The sequence below is a fragment of the Phocoena sinus genome, chromosome X, assembly GCF_008692025.1.
Source record: "Phocoena sinus isolate mPhoSin1 chromosome X, mPhoSin1.pri, whole genome shotgun sequence".
In the NCBI taxonomy this organism is placed as follows: domain Eukaryota; kingdom Metazoa; phylum Chordata; class Mammalia; order Artiodactyla; family Phocoenidae; genus Phocoena; species Phocoena sinus.
In genome coordinates this window covers 4,718,264-4,739,951 of record NC_045784.1, presented here as the reverse complement: position 1 = coordinate 4,739,951, position 21,688 = coordinate 4,718,264, and the positions used below count along the sequence as shown (strand labels likewise).

Sequence of the window (21,688 nt, the reverse complement as noted above, 5' to 3'; positions counted from 1 at the left end):
TAAAAAAGCGGTACTGATGAATAAAAAAGTGGCAGGGCAGGAATAAAGATGCAGACGTAGAAAGCAGACTTGAGAGCATGGGGCAGTGGAAGGGGAAGCAGGGATGAAGTGAGAGAGCAGCATTGACATATTATGGGGAAGGATGCACACCTCTGTGACTGTATTAAAAGTCATTAAAATGTACACTCTTACATGGCTGATTTGTATGGTATGTGAATTATATCTTAATCAATTTGTCAGAAAAAAACCTGCACAAAATAAATAAATAAAAAAATAAAAATGCTCCTTTTACCTAAGCAATGAACAGATGCAACATTGTTACCATGGGAGAGAAAAAGAACTCTCTCCTTTGTGTGTCCATTTGTTTCCAGAAATGGAAAGAAACTGAGAGCAAGAATTCTAAAGGTTCCAGTAGGTGAGCATGGACACACAGTATGTGCCCGATGTTTGTGGAACAAATCTTTTGCAGGTTGAATGGTGTCCCCCTCAAAAATAAAAAAAATAGTGTAGACGTCCTAACCCATAGTACCTCAGAGTGTGACCTTACTTGAAGACAGGGTCTTGACATACGTAATGAACTTAGAATGTAGTCATGAGTCTGGGTGGCAATCCTATATGACTAATGTCCTTATAAAAAGGGGAGATTTAGACACAGAAATAGATGTATAGAGAAAACACAATATGATGAGATAGAGGAATAAGGCCACTGCGTACAAGCCAAGCAGAGAGGCCTGGAACCAATCCTTTCCTCAAAAGGCGTTAACCCTGCTGACCCCCTGATCTTGGACTTCTGGCTTGAGGCAATACCTTCCTGTTGTTGAGACTACCCGGTCTGTGGTGCTTTGATACAGGAGCCTAGCACATTTGGGTCACAGTCCCTCCACTAACTGGATGATGAACTGCCTTCTCTAAGGTCCAGGGTCCTCAATGGGGAATCATGATTGGAGTAAAAACAGGGAATGTGTCTCACAGCGACAGCTCTAAAAAGACATAAATGAATTGAGCATATACTATTTGCCAGTTCCAACAGCTTGACCTGCCTTGCGTCATTTAACACCCCTGTTTTACACACGAGGAAACGAAGGCACAGAGGCTTACTGCTTATTGTTGATACATTTGCTGAACTCAGGTGCCTCCAAGTGCAGTTTACGCACTTCACCAGAAACACAACGCTCAGATTTTAAAGTCTCTGAAACGTTCTTATTTCTGCTTCTTGAAAGATCCTATCTTTATGTTTAAACATGCATATGCAATGACAACTAACACTAAATAGAAACGGGGGTGTGGGAAAGTATTCCTGAGAGTGGTCGGAAAAAAAGAATGCTTTGCAGGTTGCCTTCAGAAAGTTTGGGGGAAAAAAAGAAAACACGTAGCAATCCAAGACAGATGAGACATAAAGGCAAAAACGGCAAGGCATTTTAAAACGTCTTATTATTTCGGCCCTTTCCTATCAAACTTCGGCGGGGGGCTGCTCTGGGAGAATGGACCAGCCAGGGATGCTCGGGGGATACAGGCGCAAAGGATGCGGACTCGCGCGCCACTGCGCGTGCGCCCTACGAGGCACGCAGGGAGCCGGGCGGGCAAAACTGAAACGGAAACCTGCCAGGCGTCCAGGGACGGGCGCTCCGGGCCGGGACGAAGCCACCGGGGACCCCGTAACTAAGGCCACCTGGCTACCCATTTACTTGGTGGCTCTCAAGGATGCCAACCTGAGCATCTATGCACTCTTTCCATCAACCCCATGCACCGTCGTTCCTCCACGCCCTCCCTCCTTCCTCATGCCCTTTCCAAATTCGAGCCAGGCATTGGCACCCAGATTAGGAACTCGGCTCTGCTCGGCCCTTTGACTCAGCATCCCAGCCCGTTTACGGGTATGAAGTGAGCGTGGGCGGGGGGATGGTGGTGGTGGATGCGGGCAAACTTGTCGCGCCCGCGCGTGCCACTTCTTAGCCCCGCGGCGACGGCAGGGGTGACCATCCTCGGCGCGCGTGCGCAGAACATGCCGGCGAGGCCCAGAGCGCGCGTGCGTGGGAGCGGTTCCAGTCGCGTATTCCAGGAGCCTCGGAAGGAGGCCAGCCGCAGGCGAGCGCCGGGCGGCGGAGGCTCAGGGCGCGCGATTTTTTAGGGACCAAACTAGGACACTTAAGGCGCGCGTGCGCAGAGCAGCTCGGGGCTCACGGGGGGCTTGCTCGAACGCGCATGCGCGAGTGCGTCCCGGGGGCGCGGGCGCGAGGAGGCCGGGGGCCGCGCGTGCGCAGCACGACTCGGGGCGCGCGGGGAGGCCCGGAGCGCGCGTGCGCGAGCCTCTTCCCTGCCCCCCCCCCCCCCCCACTCGGCCGAGACGGCGGCACGATGGCGGCGCCCTTGCCCCCGCTGCGTCCCGTCACCCACCTGCTTTTTGACCTGGACGGCCTCCTTCTGGGTGAGTAGCCTGCGGCCGCCTCCCGCGAGGGCTGTCTGGGAGGAAGCGGGCGGGGGGCACAGGCTCTCAGGGGCGTGGGCCGCGGCGGGGCGGTGTGCGGGGTCCCCGGGCTGGCGGGCGGCGGGGCTGCGGGGCCCACGTCAGGCCGGCCGCGCTCGTGGCTGAGGCGTCGACGGCGCCCGGGGCACTTACTTCCGGCGGCCGCGCCGCGCGTGGGGACGGAGTGCGTGGGGGGCGGCGCGTGAGGGCGCGGTGCTAGGGGACCACCGCGCGGGCGGGAGGTTGGCGTCGGGCCTGGGGGGCCGCGGGCGCTGCGCGCGCAGCCGGGCCTCCATTTCCCTGTCTGCACCCCGGCCTCTAGGATCACTGTAGGCTTGCCCAGAGGTGCACGCACCTTGCTCGTAGCATCCTGCAGGGCAGCGTCCTCTACCGGCCGATTTGGGGGCCTCTGCCGACGTTTGGAGGCGTTTGGGGCAGCCTAGCTGGAGGGTGGGAGTTTGCTGGTGTCCAGAGGGTAGCGGCTGGGATGCGGCGGAATCTCTCGCAGTGCACAGGACCGCTCCACGCCACCGCGACTGCTCCACACCCAAGTATCTGTAGCGCGGAGGCGGCGGAGGAGTCCTGCTCAGCGGTCTGGCTGGTCCGAGTGACTCCCAGCAGGGACATCACCGGCGAGCAGCAGTTTTGCAGTGCAGAGCCCGAGTCCCCACCCTACAGCTGCCCAATCAGAATCTACATTTTCACCTAAGTGCCGGGGAGTTAGAGGTGCACACCCGTGCTGTGGCTTTGAGCGGTTAACAATCTTGTGTGCGCCGAACAGCCCCGTAGTCGATGGTGGTAGGCGTGAACTTACCCACCGAGGCGAATTCAAGTAGAATTCGTGGGAAACGCTGCATTTATAACTCAACAGAGAACTGCTCTGAGCTCTACCTTACAGCTTGGGCGTATGTTTCATGACACTACCCGGTGTTACAGGGTTAGGAAACGCGTTCTGACCTCATTGTCTCCGGAGGGCTTCATAGGACTTTAAAAATGTCTTCATGCTTTACGTAGGCTACTAACCTGGTGGAGGTGTGCATACATCAGAGCTGCCTCTCATAAAATCCTGCAAGGTGGGAGGAGATGTTTGCCCTGACTAATTAAAAACAAAATCGGCACCACTCAGAGAGGTAAAGTTACTTGCCCAAGGTCACACAGCTAATAAGGAACAGAGCTGAGAAATGATTCCAGATCGATTTGATTCTAAATATAAGTGATGTTGTGCTCATTTTACAGGGGAGTGTGACATTGCCCCCATGATCATTTGGCTCACTGGTTCAGTAGTAATGGCACTGATTTTTTATTTTAAAGGTACACGAAAAACAGTCTTATTTTTATGGATCCAGAGATATAAACGAATGAATTCCTAAGGGGTAAAATAAATTCCCATAGAGGTAACTAATTGGGTAGAACAGTGTATGCAGCTACTAAATCTGAAATGACTCAATTTCAAAAAGCATCTGGGATTCGTAAGTACAGTTTGTAGATGTGAGTTTTCCTGCTAAGATGGTCAAGTTAAATTGTCAAATAAATTCCTTATCCTCTAATGAAAAGTCCAGAGAACATGTTTTGCGAGTCTTATGAATTTTAATACAAACTGAGGTGTCCCATTAAAATTAAATTTATTAGACTTCTAAGTGAGCTTGATGCTTCATCCCCACTCAAGATACACATATACCTGTTCCCCGGAGCCATGAATGTGACTTATGTGGTGGTGCTTGCAGGGGTAGTTATCAACAAGGGTCTCCTCTTTGCTAGTTAAGGCAAGTTTAAAGTTTATCAAGCATTGGTCTGGCACTGTTACCCAATCCTCTGAACTGGTCAGAGAAACAAGAATTAGTGGCCTTTGGGAGGATAAGACCTAGCTCCTCTTTCCCCCTTCGTTTTCTGCCCTTTACCTCATTCCGCCCTGACTCTTTGAGGCGGTAAGGCCTTGCAGAACTTTATCAGAAATGCACCTTTGCTTTTTTCTTTCTTTTTTTTTTTTTTTTTACAAAATGTCTGGTATAAAACACCACTTTCCAGAATGTGCTACTTTACCTCATTTAATCTACTTGATTATACCTGTTGTAATTCTTAAGCGCCTGATTTCAGTTGTCTGTTGTTTGCATAACAACGTATCATCAGTTTATTATGAGGTGTTTTTCGGTGAGCCTGCTTTTCAGAATTGTGAATCCATTTCCCCAGGAAGTTCTGTTTGTTAATGTAGCTGCAATCCTTGTATTCTCAGGGAAGTGAAACTGAAAACAAAGAGTTGCATGGGGAAGCTTGTTTAACCAGAGGAGAATGAGGAAGTCAATGGAGATATTTGCAGAAATGTTGACCAGAAACCCAGGGTTACTTTCTAGTGCTTTTGAAATGTTTGATGCTGTTTTCCTTTCAATCCTTGGAATCTGTTTTTGTTGACAGAGGTAACAGTTAGCTGTGAGCTAGATAGTAATTTTGGCCCTCAAATGCCATTTAGAGACACAGACCAAGGGGACTGAGATTATTTATGAACAAGGATAAGATGTTGAAGGAAGTAGATACAAGTTTGAAATACTATGTCAGCTCCTGAATAGGGAAGATTATCTAGTTCATTAAATAGCTGAAGTTAGGAGTACAAGAGGTAGGACCATTCTCTTTAAGAGACAAGAAAGTTGGTGGTCCACAGTCCTGCTATCTGATAGGAGTAGCACCATGTAAGATTTTGTTATAGCAACATTAAAGAAGCAAAAAGTCACAGAGGAAATTAACTTGAATGGTACTTTTTTCCTATCCTGACACATCCAAAATATTGTTACTCAACACATAATCAGTAAAAAAAAAATAGTTGAGATAGTTTACATTCCTTTTTGTTACCTAGCCTTTGAAATTTGTGTGTATCTTACACTCACAGGGCATCTCAGCTCAAACTAGCCAGGTTTCATGGGTTCACTTGCCACGTTTGGCCAGTGCCTACCATATGGGACAACCCAAGTACAGAGCCTTAGGAAGCAACTCACTGATGTCTGCTGTTGATAACGGGGCCAGATGGAGGGTGGATGTTAAGAATATTCAGAATTAGGAATATGTAAAATGTGGTATACATAAAATATGCTTTCTAGGAGTCTGTTACAGTAATTAAATCCTTAAAGAATCAGCCAGGAAAAATAAAAAGCTTATTTTCAAATGTTTAAAAAATAAGCAGAAAAATAATACGATAGATCTGTGAGGGGAAATACGACTCTTTGCAGTGTCGATTATAATTGACCACGTCTCCATAAACACACAGAGGTGGCAGGATTTTAATGGGTGACACCTGGCTTCCACTTCACCTTCACGTAGAGGAATAGATCCCCTGTCTTGTACCTGTTTGTACTCCTACAGCTTCCTGCTTGCCAAATAGTAATCATAGCACTTGAGACCGTATGGAAGTGCCCGTTTCTCCGTCCGGGGCCCAGGGTACAGCGTGAACGCTGGGTGGAGGCGGGACCTTTGTGCTGCTCCTGGGGCTCAGGGATCCATTGTTGACCGAAGCAGCTTGCAGCCCTGCCCAGTCTGCTCGGAATCAGCTGTCACCCGTCGTCCTCTGGCTCACCTCACCTACGCTGGTTTCTGTAGACGCTGGGACCTCCACAAAGCTGATGACAAACATAGGATCTCCCTGTACAGCTGTAGCACACGCCCTAGATGAATTTTCGGAAGAGCTTTCGTACATTGTATTTGACCCTGTGTAACACGTATGAGGTTTAAAAGTGGAGATGATGAGCTTTTCGGCGTCCATTGGTTCCTATCCTGTAATGTGACTCAGTCCAGACATTCCCAGAGAGTCTCAGGAAGGTAGAGCAGAATAAACACTCGTTCGGGATGGCCGGTGTGAGGTTACTGTCTGCCCTTGGGGCTCCCAGAGACACCCTCACCCTGTCCCTGGCTTGTTGTGTGCCTTGCGGTCTCATCACGGATGTCAGGGGACCTATGCTACGGCACGTTCCCCTTCTCTCTGCCCTGCCCCCAACCCCCAGAACTAAGGGCACACGCTTGCGTTTGATGTCACCTTACCAGGTGACATTTAGGTCCCTTCTGCATTTGCACAGGAGGTGGCGGAAATTCGGAGGCCAGTCTGAGGCCTTGCGGCCGAGCAGAGCCCACGCAGAAAGGGGCCCTGACTTGTACTTTCTCAGTTTGGAGCAAGATGCTGGTAGGGGCAGGCGAAGCTACCCATGGACTATGTTGAATGTCAGGAAATTCATCAGGAATAAGAAAGCACTCGAGGGGGGACTGAGGTGGGTAAACTCAGGTCCCGTTGGCCGTGCTTCCTAATAGACCTGAGCCGCGTCAGCCTTTCCCGTGTTCCTGCGGTTAGCAGTTCTTATGCACCACAGCTGCTCCCGTTTCTAGATTAACAGGAAGGTGAGATCAAAATTGCAAAATTCTGCAGGTCGACGGGAGTTTGGTCCAGCTGGTAACAGCACTAAGATATTCAGCAGGTTTCTGTCAGTGCAGGTGTAGAGTGCCCGTTCCTTGCTTCCTCCTAGCTTCCTCGTCCCCCTCATTGTGTGCTTTTATTTAGAATCTTAGCTGTGCAAACTTTTTTTTTTCCTCTCTCGAACTATTTTTCCTTTCTTCTCCTTGGAAAGCTGTGTGTGGGGGATTCTTTGTTCACTTTTGTCTTTCTAATTATTCTCTGCTTTCTCTGATTCTGTTCCTTTATTTTTTTCTTTCATTTTTTAAGCTACTATAATTTATCCATTACACTGTGTTATTTTTCAGGGGTAGACGGAGATTTAATGCAATGTAAAAGAGCAAGGGAGATGATGCCCCCAAGAAACGTCCACCAAAAGCACTCATTACACAGGTGCCCAGGTGACTTTTCACAGCTTTGTTTGAGATGTTTGAAAAGTGATGGATACATAGCCTGTAGCTGGAAGGTGCAGTAGTGTTATAGCAGAATGGCTTACATTAGAAGATAAAGCTCTCACTGTCAGGTATATGTGAATACTGGTTACTCATAATTCCGGCATTTCATATATTAAAAGCTTCATTTAATTGTGTTAAAATGGGGGAGGGCAATGCTGGTCTGTGGTTTAAAATTGCCTTTGGGGTGTCTAAGGAGAATTTTCTTGAAAACATAATTGTGACACACATGCATTTCTGCTCAAGAAATGTCTTCCCCCTTTGGCTTTGCTGAGGTGGACTGCCATCCTAACACCTCTCGACGTGCGTTTTGAGTGTTTGGCAGGTACCTTCCTTCAAGGTGCGGCTCCCACACATCCTTTGCTCTGCTGCCTGCGGTCAGTAGCTTAGTGTCTGTGCAGAGAGGGGCGCACACCTGGGGTGAGGATGGTCTGCTCCACGCCCTTGCCTGGAGGGCAGTTCCATCGGCATGGCTCCCGGCACTGGGCTGGCCAGTTGATGTCCCCTGACTCCTCTCTAGGCCTAGACATCAGGGACGGATCCAGAGGCAAACCAGTCTGCTCGACTCCCAGTCTGCTCACTGCCCAGTCTGTACGCGAAATGAGAGCAGATGGTCATAGTTTGCGTACCTGAGCTATTTGGGGCCTTGGAGACGCATTCCAAAGTAAGCAGCAGGCTTCCGTCTCTCCGCTGCCATCATCGTGTCCTTGACGAGAACCGGGCACCCTTGTGCTCTCTGGAGCAGCATGTCCACCCGGCCGAACTGCCCGCCGTGGAGGGAATGTTCTGTATCTGAGCCGCCCTGGACGGGAGCCGCAGGGGCACCCAGGCCCATGAAATGCTGCCAGGGCAGCTGACGAATTGAACTCTTAATTTTTTAGTTTTACTTAATTGAAGTAGCCACTTGTGGGTGCCGTGGTGGACGGCGCAGCTCTAGAGGAGTGAGTTCACTCCTTCCTTATCTGTTCGGAATATACTGCGCCGGGTGCTGCCCGGGATTCACAGCAAGTCTCTTCTTTGTAGTGGTCTTGGAGTCCAGCTGGGACACAGAACACGCGTGAATCTCTGAGTAACTGCTGGCGGTCAACATGAGAAGGACAGGAGAAGGGGCAGGGCAGTCATTTGAACTGAAATCACTGGGAGGATGTGCTCTCAAGGGCAGGTAGGACAGTGGATATTCCAGACCAGGAGAACAGATGGCTGAGCAGTACACGTTTTCTGAAGCAGAGAAGAGCTTGTTTTTATCACACAGAGAGTAGTATTAAAAAAAAAAAAGAAAGAAAGACTGGTTATTAACGATTGTGTTGAAATGTGGGGGTGAGGATGATCTCTGCCTGGTGGATATTACTCTGGTGTTTTCCACACTGGGTTCCAGACGGTAGTCATGTCCCTTTAGCCCGTTTTGAACTAGGAAACCTCGCCCCATCCCCTAGCTGCATGGCCTGTGTTTTCGCCGTGAGAGGGACTCTTGGAAGAGTGCAGGCTGGTTCTCTCAGAGGATGTTCTGCGTTCCGGATTGGCCTGCTTGTTTCCTCCTACTGCCACCTCACTTGTTCTCCATCCTTCGTATTCCCTCTGATCCAGACCTCATGCCCGTGCCTCGCTTGGCCTCCCTCAGCCGTTTCTGCCAAGAACATACTGCACCAACTCACGGCCTCTTGGGGTAGATGTTCCATGTGGTCAGTGCCCTCCTTCTAGTAAAGTCTTGTTGTATCAAGACAGCTCTTGTCTTCCGTGGTAGCGCGTGGGATGTTTCATTGAGAAGCCAGGGGCCTGAGGGACCCGGTATCGGCGGTGATGTAATGCCTGTGTGTCCCGAAGGCCTGAACCCTGAGGCAGAAAGACGGGCAGGGGTGCTTGCGGGGAAGTGGAGGGCTGCCTGGACGCTGCTCAACCTCAGGAAGCCAGGGTGGCTCTGTGAGTTGGGCCCCCCCCTTGCATCCCTGCAGCTCTGCCTGACTTGGGCCACGTGCCCTGATCTCTCCCAGGGTGTGAGGGCACGGGGTCCAAGGGCATCCCCACCTTTGCCGTCAGACTCATGAGAAAGCATACATTCATCAAAGCAAATACAGTTGCCTGCACCGCGTCCACTTTGCCACGTAAACCTTTCCAGCAGAGCCGTATATTTGTCAGTGTGGTTCTGTGTTCCCCGCCGTTTATATGTTTTCCCCACGCCACCGGAGCAGCACTCATGGCTGCCTAAAAGCGGTCAAGTTCTGGATTTCTAAATATCACACAAGGAAAGGAACCAAGAGTCTGGGGAGAAGAGGCCAGTTCCAGACTGGGGCCTGTGAAACCCAGGATGAGCGTGGGCACCTTTCCAGAGCCAGGGCAGGGGGTCCCACTGGCGAACGGCAGGGTGAGTGGAAATCAAAGGAATAATGACTGTGATGGATTTTAAGACTCTTAAGTTTTTAAAAAAGAAATCTGTGAGTCGTGATCCTTAAAAGAAAAGAGAGGGGAGGCATGGGCGGCAGGAGAATGCTAGTTAATACATATGGAAAGAATGGTAGAATTCGTCAGGTCGCCATCTTGCAGGCCTCACTGTACATGCTTCAGACAAGCGGCACTGGTGGAAACCAAGACCATTGGGTTCATTGGGGGCGAGGGTGTTCAGACAGTGCCAGAGCGCCACCCCGACGGGGTACTGACACACAGCACAGGCGGACACGCATGCTCGTGATGGACAGTTCTGGGGGCCACCGCTTAAGCGACACATCCCACTCAGCTGTGTCAGTGCGGGAGCCGCTGGCTGCCATGTGCTGCCACAGCAGTTTACCTGAGTCCAGTCGAACTTCTAGGTGTCCTTTCTAGTTTGGAGGGACGGAGGAACAAGCAAGGTGACAGCACGTGGAAACGACCGGACAGATCCAGAATGCAGGGCATTGCGCAAGATCTCTGGGTGGACTGTTGGAAGTGTCAAATGTCACGGGAAATGACTGGGGTGGGGTGCTCTAGTTTACAGGAGGCTAAAGGGACCTTAGTACCAAATGCAGCAGGTCTTAGATTGGGGGGGGAGGTCTTATAGAATACATTTTTGGGGCAGTTGGAGAATGCGGTGAGCAGTGGCTAATTAGATGATGTCATTCAGTCGTTGCTGATTGGCCGGTTCTGGTGCTAGTCGTGGCTGGGTAGAAGAGTGTCTTTATTTGATGGAGAAGCATGCAGAGGTATAAAGGAATAAATGGCAGAGTATCTGCAAATTTTTAGGTTTATTGCTTACAGATGTAGGTTATATGGGTCTTTTCTGTGCTTCTTTCGACTTTTCTATGTATTTGAAAAAAGAAAAAGGAATGGGAGGATTAAGCCTGAAGCGTGAACCCCTGAAAAACAAAACCAAACTATTAAGTAGTCATCAGTTGATTCTATTTAAAGAGAGAAGAATATAAAACGTACATCTTTACAAGATTTGTGTGAACAGTGTAAAATAAACAGTTCCAGAGCCTTCGGCTCCCTGGAGAATTTAGGTGGCAGTGCATTCCCTGGTGTCGTGTGACAGCAGAAAACACTTGGAAAAGAAGAGGCCCCTTCACTGTTCTCATGCTCTCTATCCACTTCCTTGTCTTTTTCTCACAGTGCGCTTGGACCTGGGCCCCAGGATTTGTAAAGACATTCATGTACCAAATTTTCTTTTGGTGGAATCTTAAAATGGCAGCTGATATTTAGTCAGGAGATCACACTCAAAAAGAAAAAAAAAAGAAAGAAAGAAAAGCTTCCTAAATGACTTACCAAAGTAGCCACCCACACCGATCCCTGCATCTCACGCGGTGTGCTGATTAGACCTGGTGACAGCCACGTCCCTCTGGAGCCTGTCAGCTGAGCCCCGGGCCCCCGTGACTGGTTCTCCTGCAGCTCTCAGCAGATGTCTGCAGCTGCGGGCCTGGGCTGCTCTCATCCCTTACTCCTTGTCAGCTGCCAAGGTCCAGGGAAACCTGAGGTTGGAGCTTGAGCTGGAGTGAAGTAATGAGCTGGGTGTTACAGGGATGCCCGCATGTTGTCCACGTTCCCTGGGCTGGTGCAGTCCTTGGTGTGAGGGCCCTGGGGGCTACCTGTTCCTACCTAGACGGGGTTCTCTTTCCCTTGTTCATCTCAATTTCAGTGGCTTGGAAACCTTTCTGCTCTTGCTTTAAAAAAAGGAAAGTCACTTGGTTACTGAAGAAATGTTTTATGCCAGCAAGGTGTTACTTGTATTTCTGTTCTGGCCAAAAATAGTCATCAATTTCAGTCGGTCCCCTAGTACGTTCCTGTTTTCTCTCTGCATCTCTTATTTCCCTTATTTATCTTACCGCAAAGCATTTCCTTTGGTTGCATTGACAACGTTTATTTTTTTGCATGATGACTACATATAACCAAGGCAGACTTCAAACCAGCTGACTTACTGCCTTGTGCCGCCGTATATTTTGACCTTGGTACCGACATCTTGATGACTACACATCAGCTTTTAAAGTGGTCGGTTCAAGTGACTGGCTTTGCAGAGTGGAATTGTAGTCGAATTTGAGCTGTGTTTCGACAACCCGGTGAGCTGGCTGGAGAGCCCAGTGAAAATCAGGCCCAGTCCCTTCTACTTGGTTGTTTCATCATGTATCTCTGTGGGCAGCCCTGGTGTCATGTCAGAACTCCCGGACGCCTCTGTTGCTGGGCAGCCCTCACTGGTACAGGTGCCAGTGGGAGTCCTTCCTTAAAGGCCAGGTAGCTGATGCCTAGTGCTTTAGTTTTATCTCAGACGGGTGATGAGGAGACCGCCCACAACCCCCTTGGCTGACTGAAAACGTTAGGTGCTGCTTGGATGAAGCCTGGTTCACCTCGCCCCGGGGTACTTGCTTTACCTGCTGACTTGGTGAGATTCCCCATCCCCCGGTGTTCTCCCCAGGGTCCTGCCCGCTCCCACCTTCAGCACATCACAGATGGTGCAGGACGTCTTCTGGGACTTCAGCATCTCATTAAGTTATAAAAACAGTCAGATCCAAGATCACGTGCTAGCTGACCCAAGGCCCTTACGGCACTGTTTAACGTGACTTTGCAAAAGAGATTTAATCATCGAGATATATGATGCAGCCCTTCTTAATACCATTAATATTTATTGTTAGATCAAGTAAAGGAACATCCTCACTTAGTGAGCAGATGGCCCTTCTGTGAACTCAATATCTTTATGTAATCGCACCTGTAACACTGAATAATAAGGGCAGTGTATTTGTCTTGACATTTACAATATTGTTTCTGCTCTTTGGGCTGGGAGTAGAGTCAGGGTCCTGAATTTGAGGGTGTACTTTAACACTGGCCTCTTCATTGGTGCCCTAGTTTGGGGCGAGTTTGCAGGACTCTGCAGGCATCCTTTTGTCCTTCCCATCACTGGCGCCTCCCCCCAGGCTCGGCCCTGGCCCTCCCTTCCTCCCGGGAGGAAAGGCTTCATTCTTTTCTGGGTGTAAGCAGCTCCTTCTCCTTCCTCTTCTTCTTCTGATGCTTCTGTACCTCAGCATAAAGTGTGCTACATCTGTCATTTCAACAAAACCTCTCGGGGTTCCCTGGGGGCGCAGTGGTGAAGAATCCGCCTGCCAGTGCAGGGGACGTGGGATCGAGCCCTGGTCTGGGAAGGTCCCACATGTCGTGGAGCAACTAAGCCCGTGCGCCACAACTACTGAGCCAAACGCCTAAAGCCCGTGCTCCGCAGCGAGAGAAGCCACCGCAGTGAGAAGCCCATGCACTGCAGTGAAGAGTAGTCCCCGCTTGCCACAACTAGAGAAAGCCCGCGTGCAGCAACAAAGACCCAACTCAGGCATAAATTTTAAAAAATAAACAAAACCTCTGCTCCCTCATTGCCGCGTCCTGCGCACAAACTGCCTTCCTCCTGCAGCCTGTGGACATAATTTGCACGAAGGGAGCAGTGACTTCCATGTTGCCATACCACTCAGCATCTTTTCTTATTGTTTCCAGAACTTTCTGCTTCATGGGCCAGTGCCCCGCTCTGTCCTGGGGGATCTGTCTCCATGGCTTCACTTCTCCTTGTCTGTCTGTCCTCCTCTCCACCTCTGTGCAGGGCCCTGGACTGGGCTGTGGACGTGTGGCCTCAGTGACCACTCTTGCTCTCAGGTCTCCGTCCACACTTCCCAGTGCGCACGGGCTATTCCACCCAGAGGTTGCACCCAAGCCCCGGGTTTCAAGCTGAGCTCAGAGCTCTCGGCCACATCTGCCGTCTTGCGCGCCCCGTGAGCCGCCCGCATTAGAGACTGGCAGTGACCTTCCCATCTTCCGGTCCTCCCACCCGCCTCCCCTCCCAACATGCCAGTACTGATTCCTCAGTATTCAGAGCCATGTTTGTGTCCTTCAGCTGCCGTCGCCTTTCTTCAGGCCCTCCATCTCCATCCTCTGTGGTAACGGTGAATATTTACCACGAGCCTTCACCGCGTGCCCCGCGCCGCCGTGCGCACCTTGCCCGCCTCGGCTGTTTCCCTGGCAACAGGCCGACGGCACCCCGCGCTGGCCGTCTCGGCTTTGCCTGTTTTGCAGGTAGGGAAGCGAGGCTTACTGAGGTCAAGCGACTTAACCTCAGAGGCAGTGCCTGACCGGTGTTGCCCCCCGCCTCCTCTCGCAGCTCGAGAAAAAGAGGCAGTGATTCACCAGACTCAGGCGTGCTCACGGACAGTTCCATCACTTCCAGAAACGTCAGTGGCGGCGGTTGAATTTTGGTGCTCACGTTGGCGAGATTGCAAGCTGTGTTCCATGCCTATTGTGTGTGTGTAAAGAAGGCTTTGCCGAGAGGATATGGTCCTACGTTCCCTTGTCATAGGAATCTGGGTGTAAGCTGGTCCCTAGATACTTTCCAAGAGGAAAGGCGTTTGTGCCCATAAAAATAACCCTCGACTCTACCTGTTGCGCATCTGATGCCCCCTCCCGTGTGCTGAGTTATGTGTGTGTGTGCTCGCTCGTCTGTGTGGTCATAACACAAACAATGTAAATCATTTCTGGGTCTGCCAGGTGCAGCCCGACGAACGCGTTCCTTTCTGGAAGTTCGAGCCATATCTCGGCACTCATCTTGTTCAACCAGTCTGAGAGGAGCCTCATGAAAGCATTTCGAGTTGGCTCCTGGGTGATTTGGGCCAGCCACCCAAGGAGTTAATGTGGCTTAACGCTGCCGGCCTGTAGCCAGGTCCGTCTGCCTGGCTGTTGAGTGTTTATCTGGGGATAGAGCTTTACGTTCAAAGGGAATTTCAGAAAAGCGTTACAGGAAGGATCTACCGGGGCCGTCAAGGAGAGAGAGGCGTTTAGGGCCCTGCGTCGCTCCTGAGTCCCACAGGCTTTCGTAGCAGGCCCACCCACCAGACGCCGGGTACTGAGACCGGTGCAGGGCAGGATACAAGGCCACGCAGGGGTGCTGTGGAGGCGGGCTGCAGGGGGCAGACATTTTCTGTCCTGCTGCCTCGTCACGATAGGCTGAGCTGACCCAGTTCCCTGGGAGCTGGGCAGAGGAAGCCGGCTGAGATCCAGGGTGCCTCCCGGGAGACTGGGTCCGTCCCCAGCCTCGGGGCAGTCGGCTGGGTGGGGCTGCAGGAAGGGCTGCGAGGATCCCAGGCCAGCAGGGCACTGTGTGTAAGTCTGAGAGAGCAGGGCCTGGAGAAGAGGCTCCTTGCCTGGTGAAAGGTGGGAGCAGAGGTCTCAGGAAGGGGACGGGGCGTGGTGAGCCTTGTGCCAGATGCAGGAACGTAGGCCTTACCTCCTAGCCATTGCACAGCCTCGCAGGCAGGGCGTGCCATACAAAGGCACTGTTGATGGCGTGGATGGCTGCGGCTTCCAGGCTGGGAGCTGGCTCGGGGGGTGTGGCAGTTGTCCCGGATCAGAAAATGATCCGACACGTACATACTCTTGCTACTCTGGCAGGGATCGCCGTGGGCCCTGCTCTTTCACCTGACGGCTGCCTGAACTTTGTCCACGTCATTATTGATTGGCATATGGACACTAGCGTGTAAAAGGGCCTAAAATAACATAGGCGTCCAGTACTCGGATAACCAGAACGTGTTTCCCCAGATATAGATCTCATAGATGGAAGCTAGATACCCAGACCCATGTTCAGAAAACCCATCCCGCACCTATAGAGCTGTCTTATTTCCCAGTGTGCCCACCCACCTCCTCCTGATTATGGGAATCTCCATTCTGGGAGACCCAGGAGCATCATTCTACCCCGGGCCCCGCCTCTCCACCTGCGGTGCCCTGGGATTCCAGCCCTTTCGCACCCTCTGCTCTTCTCGCGTCACCGACACACACGGGGGCCACGTATCACGGGTGCTTAATATTACTGATGCGGCTGCTTGTGTGCTGAGTTGGCTCCTGTACACCGGGTTTTTAAAAAAGCCTAGCTGTCCCTTAAACACTTAATTTCTGCTTATTCTGTTGACAAATCTGGTTGACGTTAGTCTTCACTGTTAAGAGGCCATGACAGTGTTTGACTCTGTTTACACATTTTTTAATCAACTGAAACACCTTTGTGCTTGTTAAGCTCCATTTATAAAGCTATTATGTTTTAGTTCCTTGTTCCATACTTCCCTCGTCTGAATTAACACGGAGAACCTTTCTGAATAGCCAGAGATCATTTTAAGCCTAGTAAATGAAGTTTATGATGAACGTAAAGTTCACTTGACTGTTCCAAGAGAGTTGCAATAATGTAGTCTTAAATTGTTAGTGAAAATTAGTAATTCCAGTGTGTATTTCAAAGTTTATTTATAGCACTCTTGCCCCAGTAGGCCAAATTCCATTAAAGGATACAAGTAATAAAGTAATAGATAACACACAAACACTGCCTCAGCACCCTGCCTTCCCTTAAACATCTCTGTGAATGTTCTGGGGATCGAGAGGTGCCTGTCCATTAGAGAAAGCCTTTTCCCGCTCAGCTGATTGGATTTTGCGTTTCTTGGCATATGTGAATGTCTTTCCACCTAAATCCAATAATCTTTGAACCTGACAAGAATTTTTCATTCTTTCAGTATACTTCCCAGGTCCATGCAAGTCCCAGAGAGGGCCATGAAAATAATACGTGATTGCCTGATGGATTTCTTTCGTGTACTTTGTCTGACTTGGAGTAACACCGTGTAAGGCCATATACCCACGCGAGTCAGGAAATGAATAGGAGCCAGGCTTAATTCTGTGTCAGAGCAGCCTCTGCCTGTTCCCAGAGAGACAGCCTCTCACCTGCTGTCACTTCCCAGGTCCTCGGAGCTCTGGACTAAAAGCCAGTTCTGTTTGAGAACAGGATGGGCACTGTCACTGCTCAGCTCTCAGAGCCCCTGCAGTTGGAAGGCTTGGTCAGTTGAGCTCTACCTGTGGTGACCGAGCTCTGCCTCCTTTGCTCAAGAAAGCTCCCACGTCACCAAAGGTACGCTGCGTGGGAGGGGGAAGCACGCCTTACTGTTTTTCGTCTTTGCAGAAATCCTGGGTAGCGTTAAATGATATCTGAGCTATGTGAATCAATTTATACCTTGTAAGCAGATGTTCTTTAGAAGAAATTTTGACCCTTATTTCTGGGTTACATTCTTAATAACCTAGAAAAAACAAGACATAGAAGGGTACTTTTAATTGGTTGCCCTTGCCTTCGATAGAAAGACACAGTGAGTAGATGAACATCTATAACTCAGTGTTGTGGGCTAATTGCATCCCACCAAAACACATATTTTGAAGCCCTGAACCCCAGGACCTCAGAATGGGGCTGTATTTGGAGTCAAGGTCCTTAAAGAGGTAATTAGGTAAAATAAGGTCATTAGGGTGGGTCCTAATCCAGTATCGGTGGTGTCCTTACAAGAAGAGGAGATTAGGGGACACACACACACACACACACACACACACACACACACACACACACGACCATGTGAGGAGACAGCCGTCTGCCTGCCCAGGAGAGAGGCCTCGGGAGGAACCAGCCCTGCTGACACCTGGATCTCAGACTTGCAGCCTCCAGGACAGTGAGAAAGTAAATTTCTGTTGTTTAAGCCCCCAACTGTGTGGTGCTTTGTTATTGCAGCCAGAGCAAACTAATCCACCCAGAAATGTAGGGTTTTTGATACTGTGAAGAGATCAAGCGATGTGGACCAATATTTTACAGACTTCACAGGCAGACTGGCCAGGGAGGTAGAGCATGGATGCCCAGGGCTGTACCAGCAGGATTATAGCATAAGTTTCTCCAGTCTTAACTCCTGTCATCTCTTTACAGTTGAGTTGTCTGACATTCCTCCACCCCACCCACACCAAAAAATAAGTGAATGGAAACACACATAACAGCTAAAGAATTATGCTGGTGACACAATGGCTTGTGTGTCTTTGAAGGAGGAGGACTGTGTGCTTCTTTATCTCTTCTCATTTCAGTGCATTTCCTGGATTCCTTAATGATTTGCACTGTGCTAAATTAAAACTCTTTTTGGCACTGCCTTCATACTAATGCACGCACCACTGGGGATACATTCAGTACTTGATTCCATTGTACCCATAGGAAGGGTAGAGATAGAGGAGAAGCAGGAGCAGCCACTGAAGGAAGGTCTTGAAGAAAGGAGCGGAAGCTGTTGATGTGCGTGGGGAAGGGAATCTTTAAAACTGCATGTCTCTGGGTTTAAGGTGAAGTGTTAGAAATGATGCCTGAACTAGTAGGGGTTTGATGGATATACCCATCCAACACATGGGATTCTAAGGCAACACCTGAAAGAACTCATGTCTACTGTCAGTCTTTTCCTGCATTTTTGCTTTTCCAAATCCACTTTCGTGGCAGCCTCCGTGTTCTTTCTCAGCCATCTTAGATCTCTAGGGTGAAGTTAGATGGAAACTTTTTCTGCATTCTTGGAGGACACGTTCTGGTTTGCGTTTATTCAAAAGGCATGAGAACTAGGGATTTAGCATTAATCCATAAAGCCTGAGGCGTGGGGAAACTAACTCTCAAGAGGGTTTAGCTCTCTAGAAGATGGGAAAGGCACATCCATCTAGAACCCTATGATTGTATGTTTATTTATCTTTTAAAATTTGAAAAGAATTTAAGTTATTCGCTAAGAGGAAGTCATCATATGTCAGTATGACATGGATTAAAAAAGCCCAGTGGTTAGTAAGATTTATACGTGTGTGATTATGATGTAGCAGTCACAAAGGCCGAGGCCATGGTGTTCTTACTACCTGGTGGGTGACCTCCACACACAGTGGAAGCTGTCACACACGATAGTTCTACAAGCTCTCTGCAGCTGTCCTCGACCTTCCGTGGTTAAGGCACCTGTGAATGAGACGTTAAGAAAGGTCTCTTCTTGTGCTTGGTCTGTTTGAGAGTCATTGTACACAAACCCAATGAGAAAAAAAGAAAAACAGATGGCGGGGAAAGTTTCTTACTGTGTTAGTTTTCTATTGCTGCCTTAGGTTACCACAAACCGAGTGGCTTAAGACAACACAAGTGTATTATGAGGTCGGAAGCCCCACCTCAGTCTCAGGAGCTAATCACATCAAGGACTGGTTCCTTCAGGAGTCTTCAGGGGAGAATCTGTTACTTGCCTTTTCCAGCTGTAGAGGCGGCCTGCATTCCTTGGTTCGTGGTCCACTTTCTCACGTTCAGACCCACCAGTGCTTCACCTCTCTGACCGTTCGTTTTTAACACAGACATTTACAGCCATCAGCTTCCCTCCCAGCACTGCTTTTGTTATATCCCATACTGTTTGGTGTGTTATGTTTGCATTTTCCTTCATCCCAACCTATCTCATAATTCCCTTGTAATTTTTCCTTTTCTCCACTGACTGTTTAGGTGTGTGTGGTTTAACTTCCACATATTTGGGAATTTCGCAAATTTCCTTCTGTTACTGATTTCTCATTTCACTCTATCAATGATCAGGGGAATACTTGGTATGACTCTGATCCTTTGTGAATTTATTGAGACTTGTTTTATGGCGTAGCTTATCATGTTTCCTGGAGAATTCTCCTTGTGAACTTGAGAAGAATGAATATTTTGTCATGGTTGGGTGGAGTGTTCCATACTATCATAAGCTCCAGTCAGTTTATGGTATTTACATAGTTAAGTGTTTTAAATCAGGTCTTATATTCCTTGTTAATTTTCAGTCTAATTGTTCTCTCCATTATTAAAAGTGTGGCATCAAAGTCTCCAGCTACTGTTGTTGAATCATCCCTTTCTCCCCTCAGTTTTGTCAGTTTTTGTTTTATGTGTCTGGGGCTTTGTTGTTAGGTTCATATATGTTTATAGTTGTTGCATCTTCTTGATGGAATGACCCCTTTATCCTTATAAAATGTTTCTATTAATTTTTTGTTTGTTTCTAATAGAAATGTTTGCCTTAAGTCTCCTTTGTCTCATGTGGTCAGTCTGGATCTCTTTTGGTTACCGTGTGCATTGGATATCTTTTCCATCCTCCTACTTTCAACCTTTTTGCACCTTTCAATGTAAAGTGTGTCTTGTAGACAGCATATAGTTGGATCATGTGGTTTTTCTTTTTCTAATACATTCTGCCAATCTTTACCTTTTAATTTACTTTTAACCTTTTACATATAGTGTCATTATTGATGAGAGAGGATTTATGTATGGCGTTATGTTATTTGTTTTCTCTATGTCTTTTTTTTTGGTCAGACGCCATCAATCTGCATTTATTAGCAGGCATTCTACTGTAAGGAAGACTTCCCTCTGTCTGCATTTATTTTTTTATTGAAGTGTCAATATTAGTTTACTTACAGTATTATGTTAGTTTCAGGCGTACAGCATCATGATTTGATAATTTTATAGATTACACTCTGTGTAAAGTTATAAAATATTAACAGTATTCCCTGTGCTGTACTTTACATCCTGTAACTTATTTATTTTATAGCTAGTAGTTGGTACCTCTCAATCCCCTTCGCCTATCTTGTCCCGCCCCCACCTCTCTCCACTGTGGTACTATTAGTTCTCTGTAACTGTGAGCCTGTTTCTGTTTTGCTTCGTTTCAGTTAATTTATTTATTTACATATTTTATTTATTTGGAGGCATTGGGTCTTCGTTGCTGCGAGTGCGGCCTACTCTTCGTTGCAGTGCGCGGGCTTCTCATTGCGGTGGCTTCTCTTGTTGTGGGGCCTGGGCTCTAGGCATGCGAGCTTCAGTAGTTGTGGCGTGCGGGCTCAGTAGTTGTGGCTCGTGGGCTCTAGAGCGCAGGCTCAGTAGTTGTGGCGCACGGGCTTAGTTGCTCCACGGCATGTGGGATCTTCCTGGACCAGGGCTTGAACCCGTCTCCCTTACATTGGCAGGTGGATTCTTAACCACTGCGCCACCAGGGAAGTCCCAAGTTTCTGTGTTATATTAGTTTGAAATTTTGCCATTTGCAACAACATGGATAGACCTAGAGGATAAATCAGAGAAAGAAAAATAATGTAGGTTTTCACTTATATGTGGAATCAAAAAAATAAAACGAACAAATCCATGTCTTTTTCTTTTGTTCCTCTATTCCTTCATCACTGCCTTCCTTCTTTTATGTTAACCAGATAGATTTTCTAGTGTACATTTTAAATTCTCTTGTCTTTTTTGTTTTTTGTTTTTTTTTAGTTATTTTCTTAGTGATTGCTCTGAGTATTTACAGTTAACAACTTACACCCATCTGGTTTGCGTTAATACCAGCTTAATTTAAATAGTATACAAAAACTTTGGTCCTATGTATCTCCTTTCCCATCCTCCTTTGTGCTGTTATTGCTGTAAAGATTGCATCTTCATACGTTATGTGCCCATCAACAGAGATTTATAATTATTGCTTTATGCAGTTATCTTTTAAATCAGATAGGAAAAAACGATTCACAAGCAAAAAACACATTTATCTTGTCTTTTATGTCCCCCAAGGGCAGAATCACCCCTGATTGTAAACCATCACTTCAAGGAATTAAAGAAAAAAAAAAGGTTATAGCATCCCTATCCTTCATCTCATTTTAAAGTAACTTAGCATAATTTAGTAAGATTGCCAGGGAAATTCTTGTATCGGTCATTGGGTAGTGAATCAAGAAACACTTGTGTGTAAAACGTACTGCATTTTTAAGTGTTTCCAAATCTTGCTTGATGATACTTTGCAAAACAAAAAGTAAAAATTTATTATAGTTCCTGGGATGCATGCCACCTTCAAGTTAGAACTTTTCTAGGTTTGGTAAGTTGTATTCAAATATGGAAAATAAAGTTGATTGAGAAGGGAAATAGATACAAAATCATAACCTGACTCTAGTAATAGTTTCAGTTTGACCTTAGGAGAAGTCTTTTTGGAGAAAGTCATTGAGCATTGCCTATACCCGGATTCACTATTGCAATTTTGCGTGGGCTCCACAGCAAGGGGGGTTACGTACTCTGAATACGCTGTCTTACATTGTACCTTCTGAATATACTTTAGTGTGTAA

At 48.2% G+C, this 21,688-nt stretch overlaps 2 protein-coding genes across 3 annotated transcripts in view; one reads left to right on the top strand and one right to left on the bottom strand.

The window, feature by feature from the left end:
• The window catches only part of STS (steroid sulfatase), a 186,108-nt gene extending 182,737 nt beyond the window's left edge, over positions 1-3,371 (bottom strand). The window contains 2 exon segments of the mRNA XM_032620276.1: positions 2,392-2,457; positions 2,817-3,371. Coding sequence (XP_032476167.1) covers positions 2,392-2,457; positions 2,817-2,830 — 80 coding nt within the window. The 5' untranslated portion in view covers positions 2,831-3,371.
• PUDP (pseudouridine 5'-phosphatase) overlaps positions 1,799-21,688 on the top strand; it is a 370,323-nt gene continuing 350,433 nt past the window's right edge. Inside the window, exon 1 of one of the 2 annotated variants that reach the window (XR_004348107.1) lies at positions 1,799-2,422. Coding sequence is in view for 1 of the 2 variants with exons in the window: in XM_032620277.1 (XP_032476168.1) it covers positions 2,200-2,422 (223 nt within the window). In the remaining variant the exon portion in view is untranslated. The remainder of the gene's footprint in view (positions 2,423-21,688) is intronic. The other variant, XM_032620277.1, reaches the window with a different exon arrangement.